This window comes from Aphelocoma coerulescens, chromosome 1 (assembly GCF_041296385.1).
Source record: "Aphelocoma coerulescens isolate FSJ_1873_10779 chromosome 1, UR_Acoe_1.0, whole genome shotgun sequence".
In the NCBI taxonomy this organism is placed as follows: domain Eukaryota; kingdom Metazoa; phylum Chordata; class Aves; order Passeriformes; family Corvidae; genus Aphelocoma; species Aphelocoma coerulescens.
Genome location: NC_091013.1, coordinates 39,997,812 through 40,018,817, shown reverse-complemented (window position 1 = coordinate 40,018,817; position 21,006 = coordinate 39,997,812). Strand labels below are relative to the sequence as shown.

General features: G+C 54.3%; 1 protein-coding gene across 1 annotated transcript; it reads right to left on the bottom strand.

Moving 5' to 3' along the window:
• Positions 1-14,662: 14,662 nt before the first annotated feature.
• ZIC5 (Zic family member 5) lies at positions 14,663-21,006 on the bottom strand. The gene is given in 4 exon segments (XM_069029400.1): positions 14,663-15,117; positions 19,719-20,601; positions 20,604-20,661; positions 20,663-21,006. Coding segments are annotated over 4 exon segments (1,740 nt in total).

Genomic DNA, 21,006 nt, shown 5'->3' with positions numbered 1-21,006 from the left:
TTATTGACATCAACATCAACAAGAAATAAAGCAGGTGCCGCCCCAATGGTTGAGATCCCATAGGTAAGCGTAAATTATCAGGGCTTCAAAATTTCTAAATCTTCTGAAAATGAAAGAATAATCACACAGTGTTATTTGTAAAGATATGCATGTGCACATACATGTCTGTGTTTGTGTGTGAGCATGTATGCACACCTTAATGTGTGCACACTGTCATTTTGTGGCCTTAATCATTTGTCTGAAGTGGCTGGTAAGGGATTCCTATGGCATCTATATGTGCATAGCCAAGATTCACACTTGCCATGCCAATTCCTATTGCCACATAGTCTACAAACTGCTTCTGGAAAAGTGTAATCCTGGTTTTACCTCTATATTTTAGAAATCATTTCCCCATGTATTACATCTTCACAGCTTTATACATCTACACTTTTACTCTCCAAATGCCTTGACTAGAATGCTATATCCCTGAACAGAAATATATTCCCCCCTGCTATTTTTCTGCAGGAGCTTGGTTCATTCAGAAACAAGGAAAAAATACGAATGATAGTTTTTAAATTCCCCCAATGCGTGGAGCTCAGACAAGCCACAGATGCAAATATGGAAAGCAAATGTGATGCTGGCATTAGGAAATGGCTGGGTTCACTGCACTTGTAAGAAAGCACCTTTATTATTTAGGCATGGTTGTAAGCTGCCATTTTGATAAAATCCCTGGGTTTCTGGACTGGGTACACAGAAGCTGGCACGACACATCTACTGTAGCCCCATAATACCCAGCCATCAATCAAGCACCTTCTGCCAGAACTGAACTGCACTCATTCCCAGAGCTGGCAGCCACAGACAAGCCTGCACATCCATGTCACCAGCAACTCGCGTATCCATTCCTTTTGTTGTTGGGGAGCACCAGGGCCTGTGCTAGCACAGCAAATGGTGCTGCTGCTCTCTGTGAGTCAGAAGTCCACTGTTGCCATGGGGAATCCTGAGCTGGAACCTGTCCTGTAGTGTCGGAGCATGGGCACTGCCCCAGCAAGGGTAGCGGTGGGGTCCTTCCTTCAGGAGGTGAAGGCTGCCCTCCTCAAAGGAGCAGACAGAGGCAGCAGACAAAATGTGCACGGCCCTCTCCCCTGGCGAGCAGTCTGGGCTTTCTGCACATTCATTTCAGCATTACCCTTTCCAGTCCCATATCTGGGCTGCCCGGCTGCCCAGTCAGAGGATGGGATCCATGTTCCTCCCCACCCCTGTCCCTGCTGGCTTGTCAGACCCACAGGTGCTTTGGGGAGAATGGAAGTTGCAAGTGATGCTTCTGGTAGGGCAGGAGGTAAGATGGACTTGACAGTGATTTCACCCCATGTTTTCTGGCACTTAAAACAATTTTTTAAAATAAAATCCGCCACCTCGACATTTTTAATTTGCTTTACATACAATAAATGGGTTTTTTTAATTCTTAGCTCTTCAACAGATAGGCAACTGAGAAAGGGAGAGAGCAATGCTTTAATCACTAGGAAAGCTGGGACTCTGCTTCTTATGTGACAAAGTTATAAAAATAAAGAAAACACTACAAAACAAGCCATTAATATAAGGCCACATCTGCCATTAAGGGGGACCTTGCTGTCACTCTGTGCCCCATGCTCTGTGTGGTGGTAAGGGGTTGGTAGTGTCCTTGGAGAGCTCAGGGGAGAAGCGAAGTGGATGCCAGCAGCATGATCTTCCTTTCAAGGTTGGTTTTTTTTCCCCTACATCCTGGAAAAGTCCCCGTGGTTTTTATTCTTCTAATGAACATGATCTGAGTGTATTTGGGTGAGATCGGTGCTTGTGTGGAGGGGAGGGCTGAGAACCAGGTGTGTGTAATTGCATGTGTTATCTGTGTCTAGAGAGGTTTAGTTGCAATTGCAGACATGGTCTCTTTTTGAGACAAAGCAGAACTGGAGCAGCCAAGAGGCAGATAGACTTATGCTTTATGGTACCTTACAAAACACTGAATGTAGCTCCATTTATATGGCTATAAAATGTTGCTAAATCCTTGTCTTGCCAGCTCATTATCATCTTGGGCTACTGGGACTATTGACCTCCCTGCTTCGCTACCCCACTGGAAGAGCTCAAATGCCCACAGTTCATTTTTATTTTTGGGCTTAACATCTTCCCATTTTCTCTACTTTCTATTTAAGAGCTGCCTGGTGCAGGATTGTATGCACCCAGCTCTAAGTTCCCTCTCCCAAGCACTGCCTGGCAGGCTCATACCCCTGGAAAGATCCCAGGTGCCAGCTGCAAGCATCAAATCCCACAGGTATGATCCCAGTGATCAGAGCAGGTTAATCTCATTCGTGGGTTATGTTTCTCTAACCCTGGCAGGATGCACTAAATGGCAAATGCAATAGAAATCTAAGTACTGATGAAGTAAATGTTGATAAAATCCTGGGCAGATTGCCCTGGGTCAGGTGATGGCATAAAATAATTCAAGGTTTTCAGGCACTGCATGATGAACAGTTTCAAGGGAGGGGTTTTGGTTATTTTTCTGTGCTAAAGAACAGGGGGAAAAAGAATCCAAGGGCTGTCCCCAACAGTTACGCACACTTGGGCACTTGGGCACGGCTGTTGAAGCCAGCGCCTGGTGCTGCCCTGGCTCACCACCAGCAAACTTGGAATCTGAAAATCTATGCTGGGCCAGTCTTACTTCCCTGTCTTGCAAGAAATGAGAACAAGAAAGTCAAAGGAGGCCCCCCACAATGAGGGTATCTGAGCTGGGATAGAACCAAAGCAGCAGGCCCCTGTCTTTGGCCTGCCCTGGCTCTTGGCCCTTGGAATTGAGGCTATGCCTAAGCTTGGTCTGAGCTGGGTTGGTTTGTATTTGGCTATAGTTTTAAAAGCAAAGCCTTATGTGACTGTGGAGAGTGCGTTTTTGTGGAATTCAAATATTCCTTAATTAGATGTTGTCTCTTAGTAGAATGAAAGAAAGGGTTTTATTTCGCTTTAATTTGCCATTTTAATTTACTCCCATTTGTGTTTAATAACTGGGTAGGGGAACATTAAACAGCTGCTGTAAAATATTTGGTATCATGGCCCCAACTTTCAAGCACAATCTGCCATCCGTGTTGGTGATGGCGGGTGTCTGGGAAGCTGCCTCCAGGTTTGGGATAGGGGAGAGCTGACTTGGTTTGTCCTGTTGAACCTCCTCTCCTCACCCATTTCCCACAGGAAGCAGCTTTCCTCCTCCTTAGTACAGATGAAAGGGATGTACCCTGCAAGAGGGTACAGCCCCCAACAAATGTACATGAGCTCCCTGCCAGCAATGAACAGCACCAGGGCTAGAGGCTGAGGGTTGCTAGTCCAGGGGTGCGGGCTGGGCAGGCAAGGGCAGGCAGGAGAAGCAGGACCAAGCAGGATAGGCAGGGAGGGTGGGCAGGGGCAGGACGGACAAGCACAGGCAGGCACAAGTGGGGCTGGGCAGGCACGAGCAGGAGCACTCATAGACAGGCAGGATGGGCCGTGGGGCAGAAGGGACCGGAGCCGGAGGCCGGGGAGTGCTGAGTCTCCCCCCACGGACACTGCCCGCGGCTCCCCGAGGCTCCACCCGTGACGCCCCTCCCCCGTGGGGCCTCGGGAGGCGCAGGGGCAGCGCCGCCACCCACCCAAACGGGGTTTAGACTATAAAACATGTCCGGGCTGGGAACCTGCTCCCGCTTCCATAAAACTCACGGCCACGGGCAAGGGCAGGACCCGCTCCTGGCCACGAGCAGGTGTCTCTGCCGCAGGCCGCCTCCGCTCCTTGGAGGCGCGCACGGCGGGAGCACGCACCGCCACGGCTGTCCGGCAAATTCAGGCTCTGGGCTGGACGGGGAGGATGGATGGCATGGGGTTCTTTTTTCTTTCTCCCTCCACGCACGGGCAACTCGCGTCACCCACGGTTGACGTGGTGACTCCTCCGGTTGCAGCCAGCGCTACCTTCCCCACCTGCACCTCTCTTGCTCTGCAAAGCCTAGGGTTACCCCACCATTTACAGCCCCACGCCCTAAAAATAGCACCCTACAACATGTACCAGTTCCCACGACTCTGCGTGAGCACTCCCCGTGGAACAAGTTGCTCCAGGGATTTGTAGATTTGGGAGGAGGAGGGGGAGAGGACGGTACAGGTTTTCTCCCCCCCAGGAAACGCTTTTTTCTTTTTAACGTTTAGGGTTTATGCTCTGTCCCTGTCTCCTGCCCGGCTAGAAGAGAGCTTGCCGCGCTGGGACTGCTCTCGGCCGCCACGCAACCTCCGCGTCCGCGCAGCCTCTCTCGCCGCCTCCCCGCTGCCATCGCGGGGAAACTCCCATTTATCCCAAACCCGACGACAAACCCGCTCCGCTCGGCTTCTCGGACGGTCGTTTTCGGACAGAAGAGATTGGATATGTTCGATGTTTAAGAGATTTAATATTAAAAATACGTAGCAATTAAAATCACGCCACGTCCCGGCTGCTCCGCGCAAGTAAAGCGCCTCTCTCCTTTCCGACTCCCAGATGATATCTAGGGGGGGATTTCCTGCTATTTGCTTGAATTTGGGAACCTCCGGCACTTCCACTAATCCCGAGCCGTGTTAGCGGGGGTGGGGGGAGAGGGGGTTAGCCCCCCGCCCGCCCCCCCGCCCGGCGTGTTTTATCACCCGTATCCGAACGGCCTCGCAGCCGCCACGGAGGCCCTGCACGGCGGCCTCTGCCCTGCCAGCGCCACCAGCCCCCCCGCCTCGGCCCTTGCAGCCGGGGGACTCCGAGGCGCGCTCCCCTACGGCCCGGGCCAGGGCCGATGGAGACCCACCACGCCCGACGAGATGCCCGACTGCACGGTGAGGGGCGGCTCCGTCGCGGGTGACATCTGCACCCTTACACTTGTCTTGCCTCGGACCCGGGCTCTCACAACGTCGAGGATGGAAATTAAGGATCGCCCCATCCCCTCAGCCGGTAGGAGCCGACCCAGGCAAGTGCCGGCCGGGCTGTTCGTCCCGTTCACCTCGACGGATTTCCGTGGGGAAGGACCGGGCCGGCAACGGGACGAGAGAGCCCCTCTGCAGGTGAACTGGCGAAATGTGGGCAGCGCCTGAGGACCAAGAGTGTGGGTGTCATCAGAGCCGAACACGGTACTGTTCCCATACAGGGGTACATACAGCCCGGCCCGCCCCCTTTTTCTTTTTCTTTTTCTTTTTCTTTTTCCCTTGGGTCCCTGCCTCGGTGCCCACCCGCGACTGGCTGCGCGTGGGGCGCATAAGCCCGGGAGCTTGAGGGTATTCTGCAGCCTCTAACGGGACATCATCTCTCCTCCCCTCCCACCTTCGCGCTGGGAGGGAGTGAGGGAAGTGAACGGGCGGCAGGCAGACACCCCAAAACAGCCCCCACTCCCCAAACCCCAGCCCGCCTGGACAGCGCCTTTATGGGAGCCAGTACAGCCCGAAGAGTAGCCCGGGATCCCTGCCTCTCACCGAGCCGGCGGGCCCTGCACAGGGCCCGAACCGGGGTGCACAACGATGCGGCCGCGGCAGCCTCTGCGGTGGGAGAAAGATGCCGGGGCTGTCGCCTGGGGGCAGCCATGGGCGGCCCACGCGTGAAGCCGCCTCCCCGTGGGTGGCCGCGATGACCAGGTGCTGGCTGCGGGGAGAAGTGGAGGCCTGGCTGGTTACGAGTTTATGCTCCTCTCCTCCCGCCCCCAAGGTCCACCCGACGTCCGAGGCGGCTTTCCCGGCCCCTACCCACCCCCTTTCCTGCCCCGAAGCCCCCCAAACGAAAGTCTCCTTGCTGCCCCCCCAGCGCTGAGCCCCGCTGGGTTCCCCCCAACACGCACGCCCACGCCCTGCCCGGCCGCGGGCAGCCGATTCGCAGCTGCAGCCCTTATTTCATGCCCTTCAAGGCACCGAGCCGTTCCCTTTTGTCCTGCCTGCGGATGACCCATTTCCTCCCTTTCCCCCCCTCTTCGGCCCCGGCCTTCGTCCCACCCTCCCGTCCCTCCGCTCTCCTCCCCGCCGCACGCCCCGGGAGCCACCGCCGCACCGCGCCCGGCTGCGAGCAGCGGGGCCGACGGCCCGAGGAGGGGGAGACACGGAGACAGGGAACCGGTGCCTCGTCCGCGCCGTGTTTGTTTTGCTTTCCCCCCTGAACGCTAGATTAAGACGTGAAGATTACACTTTTATTGTGGCGGCCGAATAATACCACGAGTCAACACACACAGCAAACAAAAGTGCTTGTAGTACATGGCCAACCCCGCTGGGAACCGGGCTGCGGGCTGCTGCAAAAATCAAGCTCTTCAGTGCTAATTACAAATAAATGATGATGTGCTCACTAAGTAATTGATTTAATGAAGTTCCTATGAAACTATTAAAACCGGGTAGAGGTCAGGCTGGAGACGCCCCAGAGCGCCCATTGTGGGATGTTTAACTCCGCCAATCTCCTCGGAAAGACATCGGGGCTAATAGGTGAAGTCACAGCTGGGTCGGGCTGACTTTTGCAGCACCGGCACTGGCCTCCCCAATCTCGCCTAGCGGCCCGCACCGCAAGTTCGGGGAAGCAAGTGCCCCTGGCACACCCCCGGCCCACTGTTCCCACCCTCACCCTCCCCTCTCGCATCCCCTCTCCGGGGGGCGGCTGCTCGCCTCCTCCCCCCTCAGCGCGGAGACCCCCGGCGCGGCTTCCCCGGGGTGCCCATGCCCGTCCCGTCGGGGCTGCGTTGGGTACTCACTCGCTCGGCCCGGCCGCCTCGCTTGCACCTCAACCAGGCGCCTCCGCGGCTCTCCCCAGCCTAATTAAATAGGGGAGAAGTGGAGCTCTGAACTTGTGTCTACCACTACAGGACGGCTGTAATTCCACCCCCCCATCGGGCCCGAACCCCCCCACTCCCCCCGCATACTCAGACACACACACACTTCTTGAAGAAACTTAAGCGAGGATGCCAGGTAGGGTGCTTGGGAGATTTTGGCAAGGTGCCTGGAAAGGGATGTGTGCCCATTTTTCCTTGAAGGGTTTTCTTGTTTGAAAGGCCATTTGGAGCGCTTTAGACGGGCTTGCAGAGTGAAAGGAAGAGGAGGAGGAGAGGGGGAACATAGAGATTGAAAAAAAAAAAAAAAAGTAGAAGACGAACAGAATCTGGCTATTGGGTTTCCCAGACTCACGCTTGGCTTTCCCCTCCTCACCACTCGGGTGGGGCAGAACTGAGGTGAATCATTCCCCCCCCGCCCCCATCCAATTAGGGGGTCCCCTAACCCGACCTCAGCTCTGAGTGCACTTTGGGGCAGGGGGTCCCCGCTGACCCCGGGGGGAACGGGGGCACACACCCCCCACACCTGCAAAGGATCCCTCTGCGCCCCCTTGCTTTCAACACCCGGTGCCTTTGGCAGGTTGAAAAGCAGTCGTAGAGAAAAGCGGAGCCGCCCCCCAATTTGCGCCCCCGCTGTTGGTATTTGCTGAGCGCGAAGACGATGCCCCCCACGGGCAAAGCCCCTCTCGGCCTCCAACGCTTTCAGGGAGGGAGGGGCGAGGCGCCCCATCGGGATTCGAGGAGCCCCCACGACGGCCGGAGCAGGGGCACTGGGATGGGGCCCGGGAACGGCTTCTCCCCGAAATGCGGGGTGCCTCAGTGCTCCCCGCGGAGGGGAGAGAGTGGAGTCCCTAAGTACGAGAAAGTAAACGCAGGGCGAGACGTCCCGCCGGATGTCCCCAAGATTGTGTGTCCTCCCCACTCCCGTGGCTGCCGGGGGCTCTGCCCTTGCCCACGCCGCTGCCTGCTGCACACCGGGGGCTGCCTTACTCTGAGGGTCGGCCTCATTTACGGGGCCCGCAAAGGGCAGCCCCAGCAGCTGCCTGCATGCGGCCGGGGTACAGCCGGAAATGTGCGCAGGCACACGCCACAGCTCCCCACTCAGCCACGCGTGGGCTCCCGCACTGGGCTGCCGCGGGAGCTGAGGCAGTTCCTCCTGTTCCCTTGCTGGATTTTGGGGAGGGCTGTTTGTTGCGTGTTTTTTCCTTTCTTTCTTTCTTTCTTTTTTTTTTTTTTTTTTTTTTTTTTTTGTGGAAAACGATTAATTTGAAACAAATTAAGCTCGCCAGCCTCTTGTTTGCCAAACAGGCTGTTGGCAATGTGCAAACAGGCTTTCACCCCGGCGCCGTGCCCCCGCTCCGCTCCCTGCTGCCCTGCTCCAGCCTTGGCCGCACACCCTCCTCCTCCTCCTGCCCCTGCCCCTGCGCGTCACCCCCCACCCCCCCCCACCCCCCCCCCCCCCCAGCCCTACAATACCGCTTGATTACTATCTCCCCGTTTGCCCTTAATGCACGATCCGGGTTTCTCTTCAGCCTCGAAATAAGAAGTGACACATGCACCACTAAACCAACGTGTGGGGAAAGCCCGCGGTTGAGAGGGGCTATTGACGGGAGCGCTGCAAAGAGACAAAGCTGGGGGCTAGTGGAATCAGATGCAGCCCTTAATTAACACCATCTTAAATAGTCCAACAGGCACTGAAGACAAAGTTGAAGAAAGACTTTAAGGCTGAGTGCCCCTCGACAAGTTCTTTTTATTTCCTCGTGTCATTCAATATTTAATGCACTGTGCTTGTAATGCTACTACTGGTGCTCCTTTCTCAGCAAGTACATTATTTTTTCACGGTGCCCATGGCCAGGGAAAACCCTTTAGGCAAAGAAAATCAAAATGTTTGTTGTTTTGGATGACTTATAACTCTTGTTTAACACAAGCACTTTCAAGAAAGTATAACAGGCGCAGCCTCTAAAGCAAACAACGAAATCCTTGTGACAGAGTCGGACACAAAAAGCACATTGTGTTATGGACTATCCCTTTTCTCTCCTGCTAGATGGGTGCCTGTCTGAGGCTGAACACCACGATGCCATTTTACTTTTGAACTATTGTTTTTGAGTTATGCCATGTGGTCAAAAGGAGAAGAAGGGAGGTTGTTTCCAAGCTCATAAGACAAACGAGTTGCCTTTCATTGAACTACCCCAGAGCTCCTTTAAAATGAGGTTTAAATGTCACCTCCATGTTTTTAATGGACACAGGGCTTCAGGGGCGACCCTTCAAAGCGCCTTCGTAATAAACGACCCTTATTAAATATGTCTCTGCCTGGGAAAATCACTTGGCAGAGGAGAAAAAAGGGGGAGCGGCGGTGGGGGAAGGAGAGACACGGTGCTGCTGGAGGAGCTCCGCCGCCCCCCTGCTCCCGCCGGGGCCAGGACGGAGCGGAGGACGATCCCGCTCCGGGTGCCTGCCGCCGGGCGGGGCGGGCCGGGGGGGGGCGGGGGCTGGGGGGTGTTGCTACACGGATACACTCGCCTCCCCCCCTCGTCCCAAACCCCCTTTTCTCCCTCTGCCCCCCTCCGCCCCCCAAAATAAGAGGCTGAGTGAAAGGTTGGGGTGTTTTCCTCCTGACTTCTTTTTGTCCTTAGAAGAGCGGCGTCTGCGAGTCTGAGCTGCGAAGTTACTGATTTGCAGGCTGCATGTTAAGGCAGCCCATGTAAGTAATTTCTGCGGGCATCCCGGCAAAGGAGAACAAATCGTTGACAAAGGCGAGCCCTTTCAATTCAGCAGCGTCGTTAGGGAAACCAAAAAGTATTCTTCCTATAATAAGTTCCACTTCAAAGGATTTCTCATTCAACGGTGACTGCTTCGCACTTTTATTAAGTCCGGGCTTTTTCACTTGGCGGAATCATCTGTTTGGTTATTTTTCATCGTGTTTATTTTTCACCATTCACACAGTACTTGTATTAAATAAACAAAGAACAATCGCTCTGCAAATAAAAGTACTTAGGTGGGAAAAAAAAAAAGAGGGAGGCAGAAGAGGAGAAGAGCTGGAGATGAAGCTTCTTCCTCACTTATTTGTTTATCTGCTGAAGTTGGGGAGGGGGGGTCCTTTAAAAAAGGGGAGGGGAAGGGTCGTTGGGAGAGAGGCCAAAAAATATGAGACGTTCTGATGAAGTGAAAATTGACTGCGCTAACACGGCATGAAACTAAAGGTCAATGCAACTGTATCTTAATAGAGTGTCTCGAATCGAGGTGGACTATTTTAAATGCAGCTTGCTTTTGCTGTGCTCATTGCCATAGCAATCCTAACGCTCCATGTTGATGTACCATAAAAGCAGTAGTTTGAATTTCAAAGAACCTGCCTTTGAACTTCTCCCTGCCTGATTAGGCACTTGCGTGGTGTGTGTGTGAATGCGGGAGCGTGGTTGTGTGTGCTGACGGTGCGCGGGATGCGGGGGCGAGCGGTGGCAGCGCCCCGCCGGCGTTTGGGTGTCCGAGGCAGGGGGGAGCGTGTGTGTCCGTGTGTGAGTGCGAGTGTGTACTCCAGCACACTCCCTGATCCATCCTGGTCTGCTCTACCTGAAAATATTTTTCCGGGGTGATGGCGGGGGAAGGGGCATGGGGGGAAGTGTGCGACAGTCCATCCTTTCCAGCACTTCACAACTCCCTGGCGACATCCCTAGAAGCACGAAACACGCGGAAAAAAACCCTGAAAATCCTTGGTTCTCCCCACCACCCATCCTTTGCAAAACAAAGCAGCTGCCTATCCCGGCTGCCCTGCGTCCCACACCCTGCCCGTGGCGGGTGCGTTGGGGGGCGCAGCCCCACGGCTCTCCGTCGAGAACTCCCCCGCTTATCCATATCCACAGCCCCCCTCCCCGCAATGCCATTTCCCACACTCCCGAAATTTCTTAGTCCCTTCAAACTTCGCTACCGCCGCTCTCGCCCTTAAAGGGCCGAGCGCCAGCAATAGTGTGTGGCGAGATGTCTCCCAGCCGCGACTACAAAGGTAGATGATTTAAACACTGTTTGCTAGGACCACGTTTCGCCTACGAAAAGATGAAGTCTTTGATGATGGCCAACTCGGTGTCAATAAGTGGCTTTCTTTGAGCCATATTCAGATGGGAACGTCTTGCTTGCCAATTGCCATAGAAATCCTAACACACCATGAAGATTGTCCAAGCGCCAAGCCTTCCGTTCTGGGCTAAATTACTTTGAAGTGGGGCAGGACGTGCACTGGTCAATGTTAACTCTATAGGGCGGGCAGGGAACACTAGGAGAGGGAGGTTGGAGCGGGGGGAAGCAGAAAATAAGAAGGGGAAACTTGTTTTAGACACTCTATACAAGGTTCTGCTCATTGTCAGATATCTTTTATCTTTTATATTTCCCATGAATGATTCATGTCTCGGTGGCTTTGTGTCGCCCTCCCTTTCACAAGAAACTTCATTAGGGAGCTATAAGTTTTCCCATTGATTGGAGCCCTCATTTATGAGTGTTTTTCTGCTTCGTATGTTGGTTATTGTCATTCTGCTTGAAACAACTCTTTGCAACCTGTTTCACCTTTACCACATTTAACAAAACTGACTTAAAAAACACTCTAACCTTTTGGTGAAACTGTTCTTGACATTTTGACCAGTCATTTTTGAGCACTGGTAAATTACAGGGCGGGGGGCGCAGTCACTCTGGGTTAGTTTTATTTAATTAATTTTGTTTAAAAAGAAAATTAAAAGGGGAAATAATCCTGGAGGATGCTGACACACGATTTCATCCGGATTTTTTCACGGGTTTTACTCAGTTTTCCTCTCTCGAAGCGAGAGACCTGTCCTTACTCAGCTCCTGAAAAATTCGGGGTTTTTCTTCTCCTTCATTCCAGTGATTTCCTGGCGTTATTTCTTGTCTGACCTCACTCTGTGTTTCAGAATCATCTTCTGGCATACGGTTTCGCTCCTATGGCTACCACCGAAGAGTAGTGCTGTTTAACTCACGAGTATCCTCAAGAGAATACTGCCAGGAAGATCTTTCTTTTTTCTTTTTTTTTTTTTTTCTCCCCGACAGAAATAAACATTTTAATTGATTTGATTTGATACTCTGATTAGCTATCCTTGAGAGAGATGAAGAATGTCATGTGTATAAATGTCTGACCTGTGCCTGTGTGTTATCTCTGTCAGTCTGTCCCTCCCTCTCTTCCCCCTGTGCACGGGATGCCAGCAGCAGATCACCCAACTGCTCCATCATGACCAGGCTCCCCCCGACCCTCTGCCCGCCCCCGCCCTTAGCTCCGCTCAGGGGCAAACACCCCCAGGAGTAAGGTCCGCAGCCTCGGGGGAGGCAGGGGTGGCTCGGCCCGGACTCCCTCCTCTGCCTGGCCGCAAACCCAAACGTAAATCCGAAGGAGAACCCTATTTACTCACACGTTTCGCTGGGCAAAGCGGAGTATCTCAGCCTTCCCCAAAACCTCACGGTGCTGCGCCTGCCGAGCTGTGAGGCTATGGCTGTATCTGAATCTACCTGCTGAGCCTCGGGGGGAAAAGGGGGTGTTTTGGTCTGTCTCTACCCTTCGTATGTTAGTAAGGCACATGCAATACATAGGAATAATATTTTTATTCATTTGCATGATCTTTTTTTTTCTTTTAATGGGGTTTACAGAGATGAAAAGTTTTAAATTAGCATTTTTTTTTTATTTAGGAGGTATCATGTGTCATAAAACTGTTGGGCAAGTGTGTGACCCTACGTGTAGCAAATACATAAAAATAGTGATATATCCCCCCGAGCCATAGTTTATAAACCCTGCCATGTCGTAATGTATAGTGCAATCTGTTGTTGAAAAAAATGCATAAATTAAAAAGTTCGTTTATAAATCAGCACCAATATATCTCTAATAAGATTACATTACATAAATAATTTTTTTAAAAGTCCATACCTTACTTTATTTTTTTCCATTTATTCAAATGGGCTTTGGAAAACGAATAAAAAGCAAATCGAATGAACTTTAAAAAATTATTTTCTATTCAAGTTTTCTGTTTGTTTTCAAAGTAACGCCTGCTTCTTTAGATCCAACACAACAATATGAAGACAACGTTTAAAGGCTTCCAGAGTGACAGCACCATGCACTGTACTAATAATATAATATCTCTATGAACTATACATATATATATATATATTATCAGCACCAACACACCGCACGGAGGACATGCAGGAAGAGTCTGTTTCACATTACATCGTTCATTCAAGTAAGCTGAAAAATATAATGGTGTCTTTTTTTTTTTTTTTTTGTACAAACCACATCATCATAAACAACAATCTATCACCAAAATTAATAAGAGAATTCTTTGGTGTGCTCTGTACTGTTCCAAGGGAGTCAAAAAAAAAAAAAAAAAAAAAAAGGAAAAACAAAAGGGTGATGTCAGAAAATAAATTAATTCGACTGTACAAAATAATCGCGTTCACATCCACGTTATTAACAATGACAAGACGACATCCACCATTCACGGCACAAAAACCACATTTCCACAAGCCCTTGGGGAGGGGAGGGCGGCTGCCGCTTCTTCTCTCAGGGTCTCTGAGGGGGAATTAGTGCTCTTTACTTCATTTGAGCCCCGCTCCTGACACAAGGGCGCTAGGCCGGGGTGTCCCCCGCGCCTCGCAGCCCCTCGGCTGCAGGGCTGGGCTGTTGGGGGGTTTGGGGAGGTTGGCACCCCGACACCAGCCTGCGTCCCCACCCCTCGCTTCCTTCCCAGCAGCTCTGGTCCCCACCTCCCAGGTGACTCTGCCGGGCCACTTCAGGGGGATGGTGAAAAGCACGCAGGCATCAGCTCGGTTGGAGAGATGAAATAGTGTACATAAATATAATAATAAAAAGATAATCCCTCTGTGCCTGCCCCCTACTCCGGGACTCGTCAGGCCCAGGGGGCTGCTCCCCCTCCCAACCCCCCGAGGGGCTGGAGGGAGCATGAGGCAAAGTCTTGGTCTGAGAGATGAACTTTAAAAAAAATAATAATCAGAGTAATAATAACACCAACCCCAAGGAAAGAAAAATTCGCAGAGTTTTCATGTGAGTATTTTAGGGGAAAAAAATCAAAAATGTATCACAGTATCACAGTTGTCAAATAGCAGCGTGTTTCTTTTATTCTCTGGCTACGTTTTAGGAGCCATACATCTAAAAACCGTGGAGAAGTGAAAAAGGAGTCCTGCATCTTTTGTCTTTCCTTTCGTAAATCGTTTGCACAATGTTACGGCTAAGGTTGAAAGAAAGTCTGGGGAGAAAATGACGGGTGCAGGTGGGACCCCCCGACTCGGGAGAGAAACCATCAATTACAAAGGAGCTGAACTGCGAGAGGGGTGGGGAAATGCATTTATTTTATTTTATTTTAAGGGATGCGCAATCTGTCCTTGACTGGCCGGAGCTTCAGCAGGTGCTGCTTTACAGTCAGGAGGCTGCTGCTGACCTGGGGCTTTATCCAGGCCAAAGAGGAGGCGCTGGGGTGGCAGCTAAGGTACTTAAGAGCCACTCCAGAGAGCGGCTGAGTTCTGCCCACTCGCAGCCTTCTCCAGCTAACTCTTGTTAAAGAAATGGGCATGGGCAGAGTGGAAGACGAGCATCTCCCTTGGCACCGTCCCCCTGCAAAATTGTGCGGCTTGGGTGACTGGGACGGCCCAGCCTGGCGTTATTAATGCTTTTTCTTACAAAAAAAAAAAAAAAAAAAAAAAAAAAAAAAAAAGGTCCGAGTCTCTTTAATTAAATTAGTTACCGTACAAACACCATAGGGTTTCCTATATGGAATAAATAGCGCGAGTAAAACCTGATGGCACTTCCACGGCAGCCCCCCGTGCCAGGTGGCTGCCGCTGCGGCCCGGGCCAGTGCAGTGCGGCCGGGGCCACCGGCAGCTTGGCATGGCTCGGCACGGCCCTAGGGAGCAGTTCTGCCTCCCGAGGTCCTGTGGGGCTCGTCCTCCTCGGATGCCGGGGAGGTGTCGCGGCTGGAGGGGGTGCGGGGCCGGCGGGGAGCCCCCCCGGCCTGGCAGACGTACCACTCGCTGAGGTTGGTGACCGGCGGGGAGAGGGCGGCGGCGCGGCCGCGGGGCGGCTCGGCGGCCGGGTCGGCCTCGGGGGGCAGCGGGCCGTCGGGGGGCCCCGCCGCCGCGTAGCCCTGGGAGCCTGGCGGCGGGGAGGGCGGCGGGGACTTGCAGTGGATCTTCATGTGCTTCCGCAGGGAGCTGGGGTGGGTGTAGGACTTGTCGCAGCCGCGGATCTTGCAGTAGTAGGGCTTGTCCGAGGTGTGGACGTGGGAATGCTTCTTGCGGTCGCTGCTGTTGGCGAACTTCCTCTCGCAGCCGTCGAACTCGCACTTGAAGGGCTTCTCCCCTGCGGGGACACAGCAACAGCACCGTTACCGGCGGGGGCCCGGCCCTGCCCGCAGCCCGCCCGCCGCATCGCAGCCCCTCCGCAGCGCGGCCTCCGGGGGTGACCGGCAAGGGTAAAGCTTCCCCTTCCCTCCTTTTCTTCCCCTTTCCCTTTTTTTCCTCCCCCTTCACGACAGTCGTGACATGCCCGAGGTTTCCGCCTTTTTCCCCGTGTTTTGCTGCCTGTCACACGTCGCTGGCAGCCCTCAGGCCCGGAGTCCCGGGCTGGCGGCGGCAGGGCCCCCTCGGCCTTGTTTGCCCTCTGCGGCGCTCCCCTCGCACACGAAAAACCTTCATTACCGCTCTAATGACCGAGCCCAAACAAAACCTCTCAATGCCTTTGCCTGCGAGGGCTGGCGTTTGCCGGCAGCCCGGCTCGCCTGGCACATCTCCTGCGTAATCCTTTCCCAGTGGGCACTGCGCTGGGGGAATAATTAGTTTGGGGGAAATAAAAGTAACACCTGTTTAAGCATCCCGATACAAAGAGGGAGCACCCCGCAGCCCGGACTGGGAACCTGCAAGCTGCGGGGACCAACCCAGACACCGGAGACGAGGGCAGCAGACTGCTGTTACCGTAGCTGGTTACCCTGGGCAAGTTTGGGTCTGAATGTGTGCGGATGATCTACTTTAAGAGTTTTTACACATTACTTAACAGTTAAAGGGGTTGTGAAAATCAGCCCGGGGCGGTTAGCCTGGCGTACCCTTCTCATGCACTCTCGTCTCATGTAGCATACCCTGGAATACATATGTTCTGGTACGTATAGCCGTGGCCTTCCCCATAGTTCCCGGACCGACCCTTCCCCATAGTTCCCGAATAAGGCTGGGCAAATGCCTATTACTGAGACACCAGAGGAAAAAGGAAAAAGTGCCAGATCCCTGTACTGAAGCTTCTTACAGCAAGTTTTTCTTCCTCTATCATTCTACACGTGAGTCCAGCACAGGCGGACCTGCACTGATAATCTTCGTCATGACTATTGCGACCCTTGAGTCGGTTTAGACACGGCTGATGCATATTTTCAGATCTGTTTTGCTCTGAGGGCTCAGAAATAACAACCCAGCAGCTCTCTCGGTGGACATTTTCTCCTTATTGCCAAGCAATTTTTACTGCTCCTGTTTGCAAGATTGTATCGCGTGTATTATTTAACAAAATAATAATGGAAATTAGAAAATTATTTTTATTTTTAGAAGCAATTTCTTGGCTGTTACTATAGAAACATACACCTCCATAGCCTATTTATGCATCAATTTGTTCAATTAAAATCGGCTCCCCACCACCAAAGTGGTAGCACAAGAAAGTGCAAGTTTATCTTTAAAAAAAAAAAAAAGTGGGGGGAGAAAAAAATTAAAATTAAAATTGTGCCTCGTGGGGTTTAAGTTCATGAAAACCTCTGCATGCCCCCGAGACAAGTTTCTGGTCACTTCGTTTGTTCATTAATTACTCTTATTTCTTCCGGGAAAACAAAGCGAATCTACTGGAGGTTTGGGGCAGTTTCTACCTGTGTTACCCCAAGAATGAAGGTTCACACATTCTGTTGCTGGCCGTGACCTGCAGAGCCCGCAGAGCCCGAAGCGCAGCCCCCTGAGAAATGCTCCAACCAGCTGGACCAAACCTCGTCCACTCTGTCGGGATTTTAGGGAAGTGTCTTTCCACTTGGGTTCACGCGCGGACACCCTCGCCAGACTCCAGATCGCGAAGATAAAATTCCCCATAAATCCAGGAGCGGGGAAGGTCCCGGTGTGTCCCCGTTATGCTGACGAGGGCATCACGTCAGAGTTTAACCATTTGTAGGTGGTTTCAACCCACGGAAGGGGGCGAGATGCCGGGCGTCGTCCCCTAACTCCTCCCGGCAGTAGCAGTGCCGGGGGCGGGGAGGGGCACAGATGGGGCTTGGGGTCACTTTTTTTGGAGGGTCTGGGAATCATTGGAAGGAAGCCTGACCGTCCTGAACATCGTCTTTGGCGAGGGGACAGCAAAATTGCGGGAGGGATGGGGTCCCTATTCCCGCTAGAATGCACCCGGTGTGGGAACGAACAGTGATTTGTCCCCAAAATGGAGCAGTAGCTGCAGAGAGTGGTATGCAGCCCCCGGGGTGATGCTGTTGAGGAAAAAGGAAAAAAAGAAAAAGGGGGGAAAAAAGGAAAACCCCAAACAACAAATGCCTCCTGAGTTATTGAAATACTCTTCTTCTTGCAGGATTACCAGAAACACGCAAAATCGCCTAATGATACAATTACGGTGTTATTATTCCACACACACACGCACACACACCCCCACCCCCTCATGCCAAATGCCCATAATAAACGAATAGTTTGCAAATCTCCCCTCCTCCCAGGCTACACATGACTAAATTAAATCTGAGGCGGCAAAATTACAGTAATTAATCCAATAGGAAGGAGCAGAAAGTTTGGGATCCCTTGTTCACTCAAGTGCGTGGTGAGGGAATGAGTAGGGAAAGACTCCTATCCCCTTTGTCCTCCCATGGGCCGACCTGTCATTCGAGGTGGGCTATTGCCCCCCACCCCGACCCCCGAGGGCTGCTTTGTTGCAACGACCCCTTCTGCGTGGATACAGCCTTTCCCTGTGGGCTCACGCACGGACACCCTCCCGAGGACTACGGGTAGCCCCAGGCTGAAAATTTCTCCAAATATCCCTTGCAAGAAGCCACGTCCCACGAATTGCCTCGGGGCAATGCTCGACCTCATCTTAGAGCTGCAAACTGTGCCTGATCCGTATTTGGGTTTTGGTGGGGCTCTTTTTCCCGCTGAATCTCTCTGCCTCCTCGTAAGCTTCTCCCGGACTCCTTCCCACCTCCCTCCCGCCTGCACCTTGCAGCTGAGATGGGTAAGGAGTTGAGGAGCCCAGAGAAGTCCGCGGTGAAGTTTTGTTTTTCAAGCCAAGGCAGGTGAAGAAGGCTGTAGATGACAAAACCACGGGCCTCCAGCTAACTCACTCCGCGGTGTCATTAACACAACAACAACAACAACAACAACAACAACAAAAAGTGTCAGACCTTCCGCCCCCCCTCCCCCCCGGAGAAATTCCCCCCCCCCACCATCCCCGGCTCAGGGTGTAGAGCACTGGGCACCCTCAGGGCTCCGCTGCTACATATGGGCTCATGCCTGACATATTCTGGAGATAAAAATCTATAATCCTTTCAGCCATGGGCCATTTGGTTTTACATCGGAACAACACGTTGTACGGTCGCCGCTTTTCTCTTCCCGAGCAGCACACAATAAATCAAGAAAGCAATTACGGCAACTCCACTTCCTTAAGTATCCTCCAAGGAATAATATTTGTCTGCCACTATAAATCCCGGCTTCGTTCGTTTTCGGCAGAGTTTTACACCCCGATAGAAATGCGTATTTCAGGAGTGGCGAGGAATGAGGAGAAAGTGGGGGAAAAACCCAAACCAACCAAAAAAAAAAAAAAAAAAAAAAAAAAAAAGAAACAACAACAACAACAACAAAAGAAAAGAAAAAAAAAAACAAGTAAAAGATAAAGGAAATACTCAAGGGCTCAAACACACTCCAAGCCCTTCCAGGGGTCCCCGCCTGTCCCCCGGGGCATTTCCCGGTGCCGCTCCCTCCTCCCGTACCCCGCCGAGCAGTCGGGGCGACTTTGAAGTTTCCTCCTCAGATCCACAAAGAGAGGGAAGCGTCCTCCGGTGAGAGCCTTCCCCTGCCTCGCTCCCTGCTCTCCGACTCCGCGGTACTGCCGCAGGCGGGAGCAGCCAAGGCAGCACCAGCAGCCTCGGGACCGGCGTCAGTACGGGCAGCCCCGGCAGTGCTCTCAGCATCCCCGGTAGTTCCGCAATATCGGTAGCCCAGGCGGGGGGGTACACCCGGCAGCATCGTTGGTCCCGGTAGTAGGGACAGTCTCGGAACGCGGGTAGCCCCAGGAGCGCCGGTCACAGGGGCAGCCCGATAGTCCGGTAGTACCGGCAGACCCGAGCACCGCCACCGCCGCCCGCAGCGCAGGGGAACTGCGCCCCCAAGAGCCCCCGCGGCCCCATCTCCGTCGGGCCAAGCGTCACCCGCCCGGCTCCGTCCCCGCCGACAGAAGCGGCAGGAAAAGCAGAACCGCCGTCCTTCGGCGTGGCGGGGGGAAGTGGCAAAGCGCAGCGCTTCCCAGACGCGGGGTGAGACCCCCAGGGCGCCCCGGACAAGGGCGGCGGGAGTAGGGACGGGCGGGCGCTCATCCTCTCCTCGCTCTTCCGCAGGGGCTGCTGCTCATCTTCCCCCGGCTCTGCGTTATTTATTAATCGGTGTATTTATCCGGTGGCGCCGGGATGTGGGGAGGTGGGTAGCAGAGGGGGTGGGGGTGGGGAGGGAGCTGCCCAAGATGAGGGGGGGTTGGAGGGGGGGGACGGGACACGTGTGTGCAGGGCAGAGGGGCCGGGTGCGTGTACGTAGCTGTGTGTGCGTGGCCCGTGTGCTGCCGAATTACTTATTCATGATAAAGTCACATGTCCGGCGGTGCGTAGGAGAGGAGGAAAAGAGGAGGAAATGGAAAAAAAGAAAAAAAAAAGAAGGAAACCCTTGGGGGGGGGGGAAACAACCCACCTGTATGAGTCCGCTTGTGGATCTTGAGGTTTTCGGAGCGAGCGAAGACCTTCCCGCAGCCGGGGAAGGGGCAAGGGAAGGGTTTCTCTCCCGTGTGCACTCGGATGTGGTTGATGAGTTTGTATTTCGCTTTGAAGGGTTTGCCTTCGCGGGGACACTCCTCCCAGTAGCACACGTGGCTGCTCTGCTCGGGCCCACCGACGTGCTCCACGGTGACATGGCTCACCAGCTCCTGCATCGTGCTGAAAGTTTTGGAGCAAGGCTTCCTACCGCCCGATGGCGGCGGCGGAGGTGGAGGAGGCGGCTCCCGGTCGATCCACTTACAGATCAGCTCTTGCTTGATGGGCTGTCGCATGTACCGGAGGAAGGCCCCAGCCGCCGCCGCGGCCCCGACGTGGGCATGGTGGTGATGGTGGTGATGATGGTGGTGGTGGGGATGGGGGTGGTGCGGGTGCCCGTGGCCGGCCGCCGCCAGGTTGAGGTTGACGGAGCCGTAGCCTTGCAAAGCCGAGGAGGAGGAGGCGGCGGCGGCCCCGTAGTGCGCCTCGGCGCGCCCGTAGAGCTCCCCGGCGGCGGCCGCCAGCCCCAGGCGCATCTGCCCGTTCAGCGGCGGGTGGCGGCCGGCGGGCGCGCCCTGCTCGCCGGGCGGCGGCGGCGGGAAGGCGGCGTGCGCCCCGTCGGTCGCGCCGTAGGTGCCGGCGGCCGAGATGAAGACGCCGTGAGGTGGCGGGTGCGGAAGGTGGGGGGAGCTGGCGGGCGGGTGCTGCTCGCCCAGCGCCCCGTGCACGGCGGCGGCGGTGGCGGGCAGCTCCCGCCGCAGGAGGAAGTCCCGGCCCGCCGCCCCCCCCGACGGGTATCCCGGGAGGGCGGCGGCGGGCGGCGCGTAGGCGGCAGCGGTGGTGGCAGCGGCGGCGGTGGCGGCGGCGGCGGCGGTGGTGGTGGCGGCGGGCGCGGCGAAGGCGGCGGCGGCGGCGGTGAGCGCCTCGGGCGTGAGCTTGAGGGCGGCGGGCTGCGCCATGTGCTCGGGTCCGAGCGGCGTGAGGGCGCCGCCGGGGTCGCCGCCCGCGTCCCCGGGGTGGAGGTGGGCCGCGTGGTGGGGGTGGACGTGGTGGTTCCCCAGCCCCGGGAAGCCTGTCATGTTCTGGTGAGGATGGGGCTGAGCCGCTGCCAAATCCGCTAATCTCAGTGTCGGGTTCCTCTTGCTCAAAGGGGGCTCCATAACGACACAGCCAAGCCCATCTACGCTCGCTGTTGTTATTTTTTTCCCTTTACCCGCCTTCAAAAACAT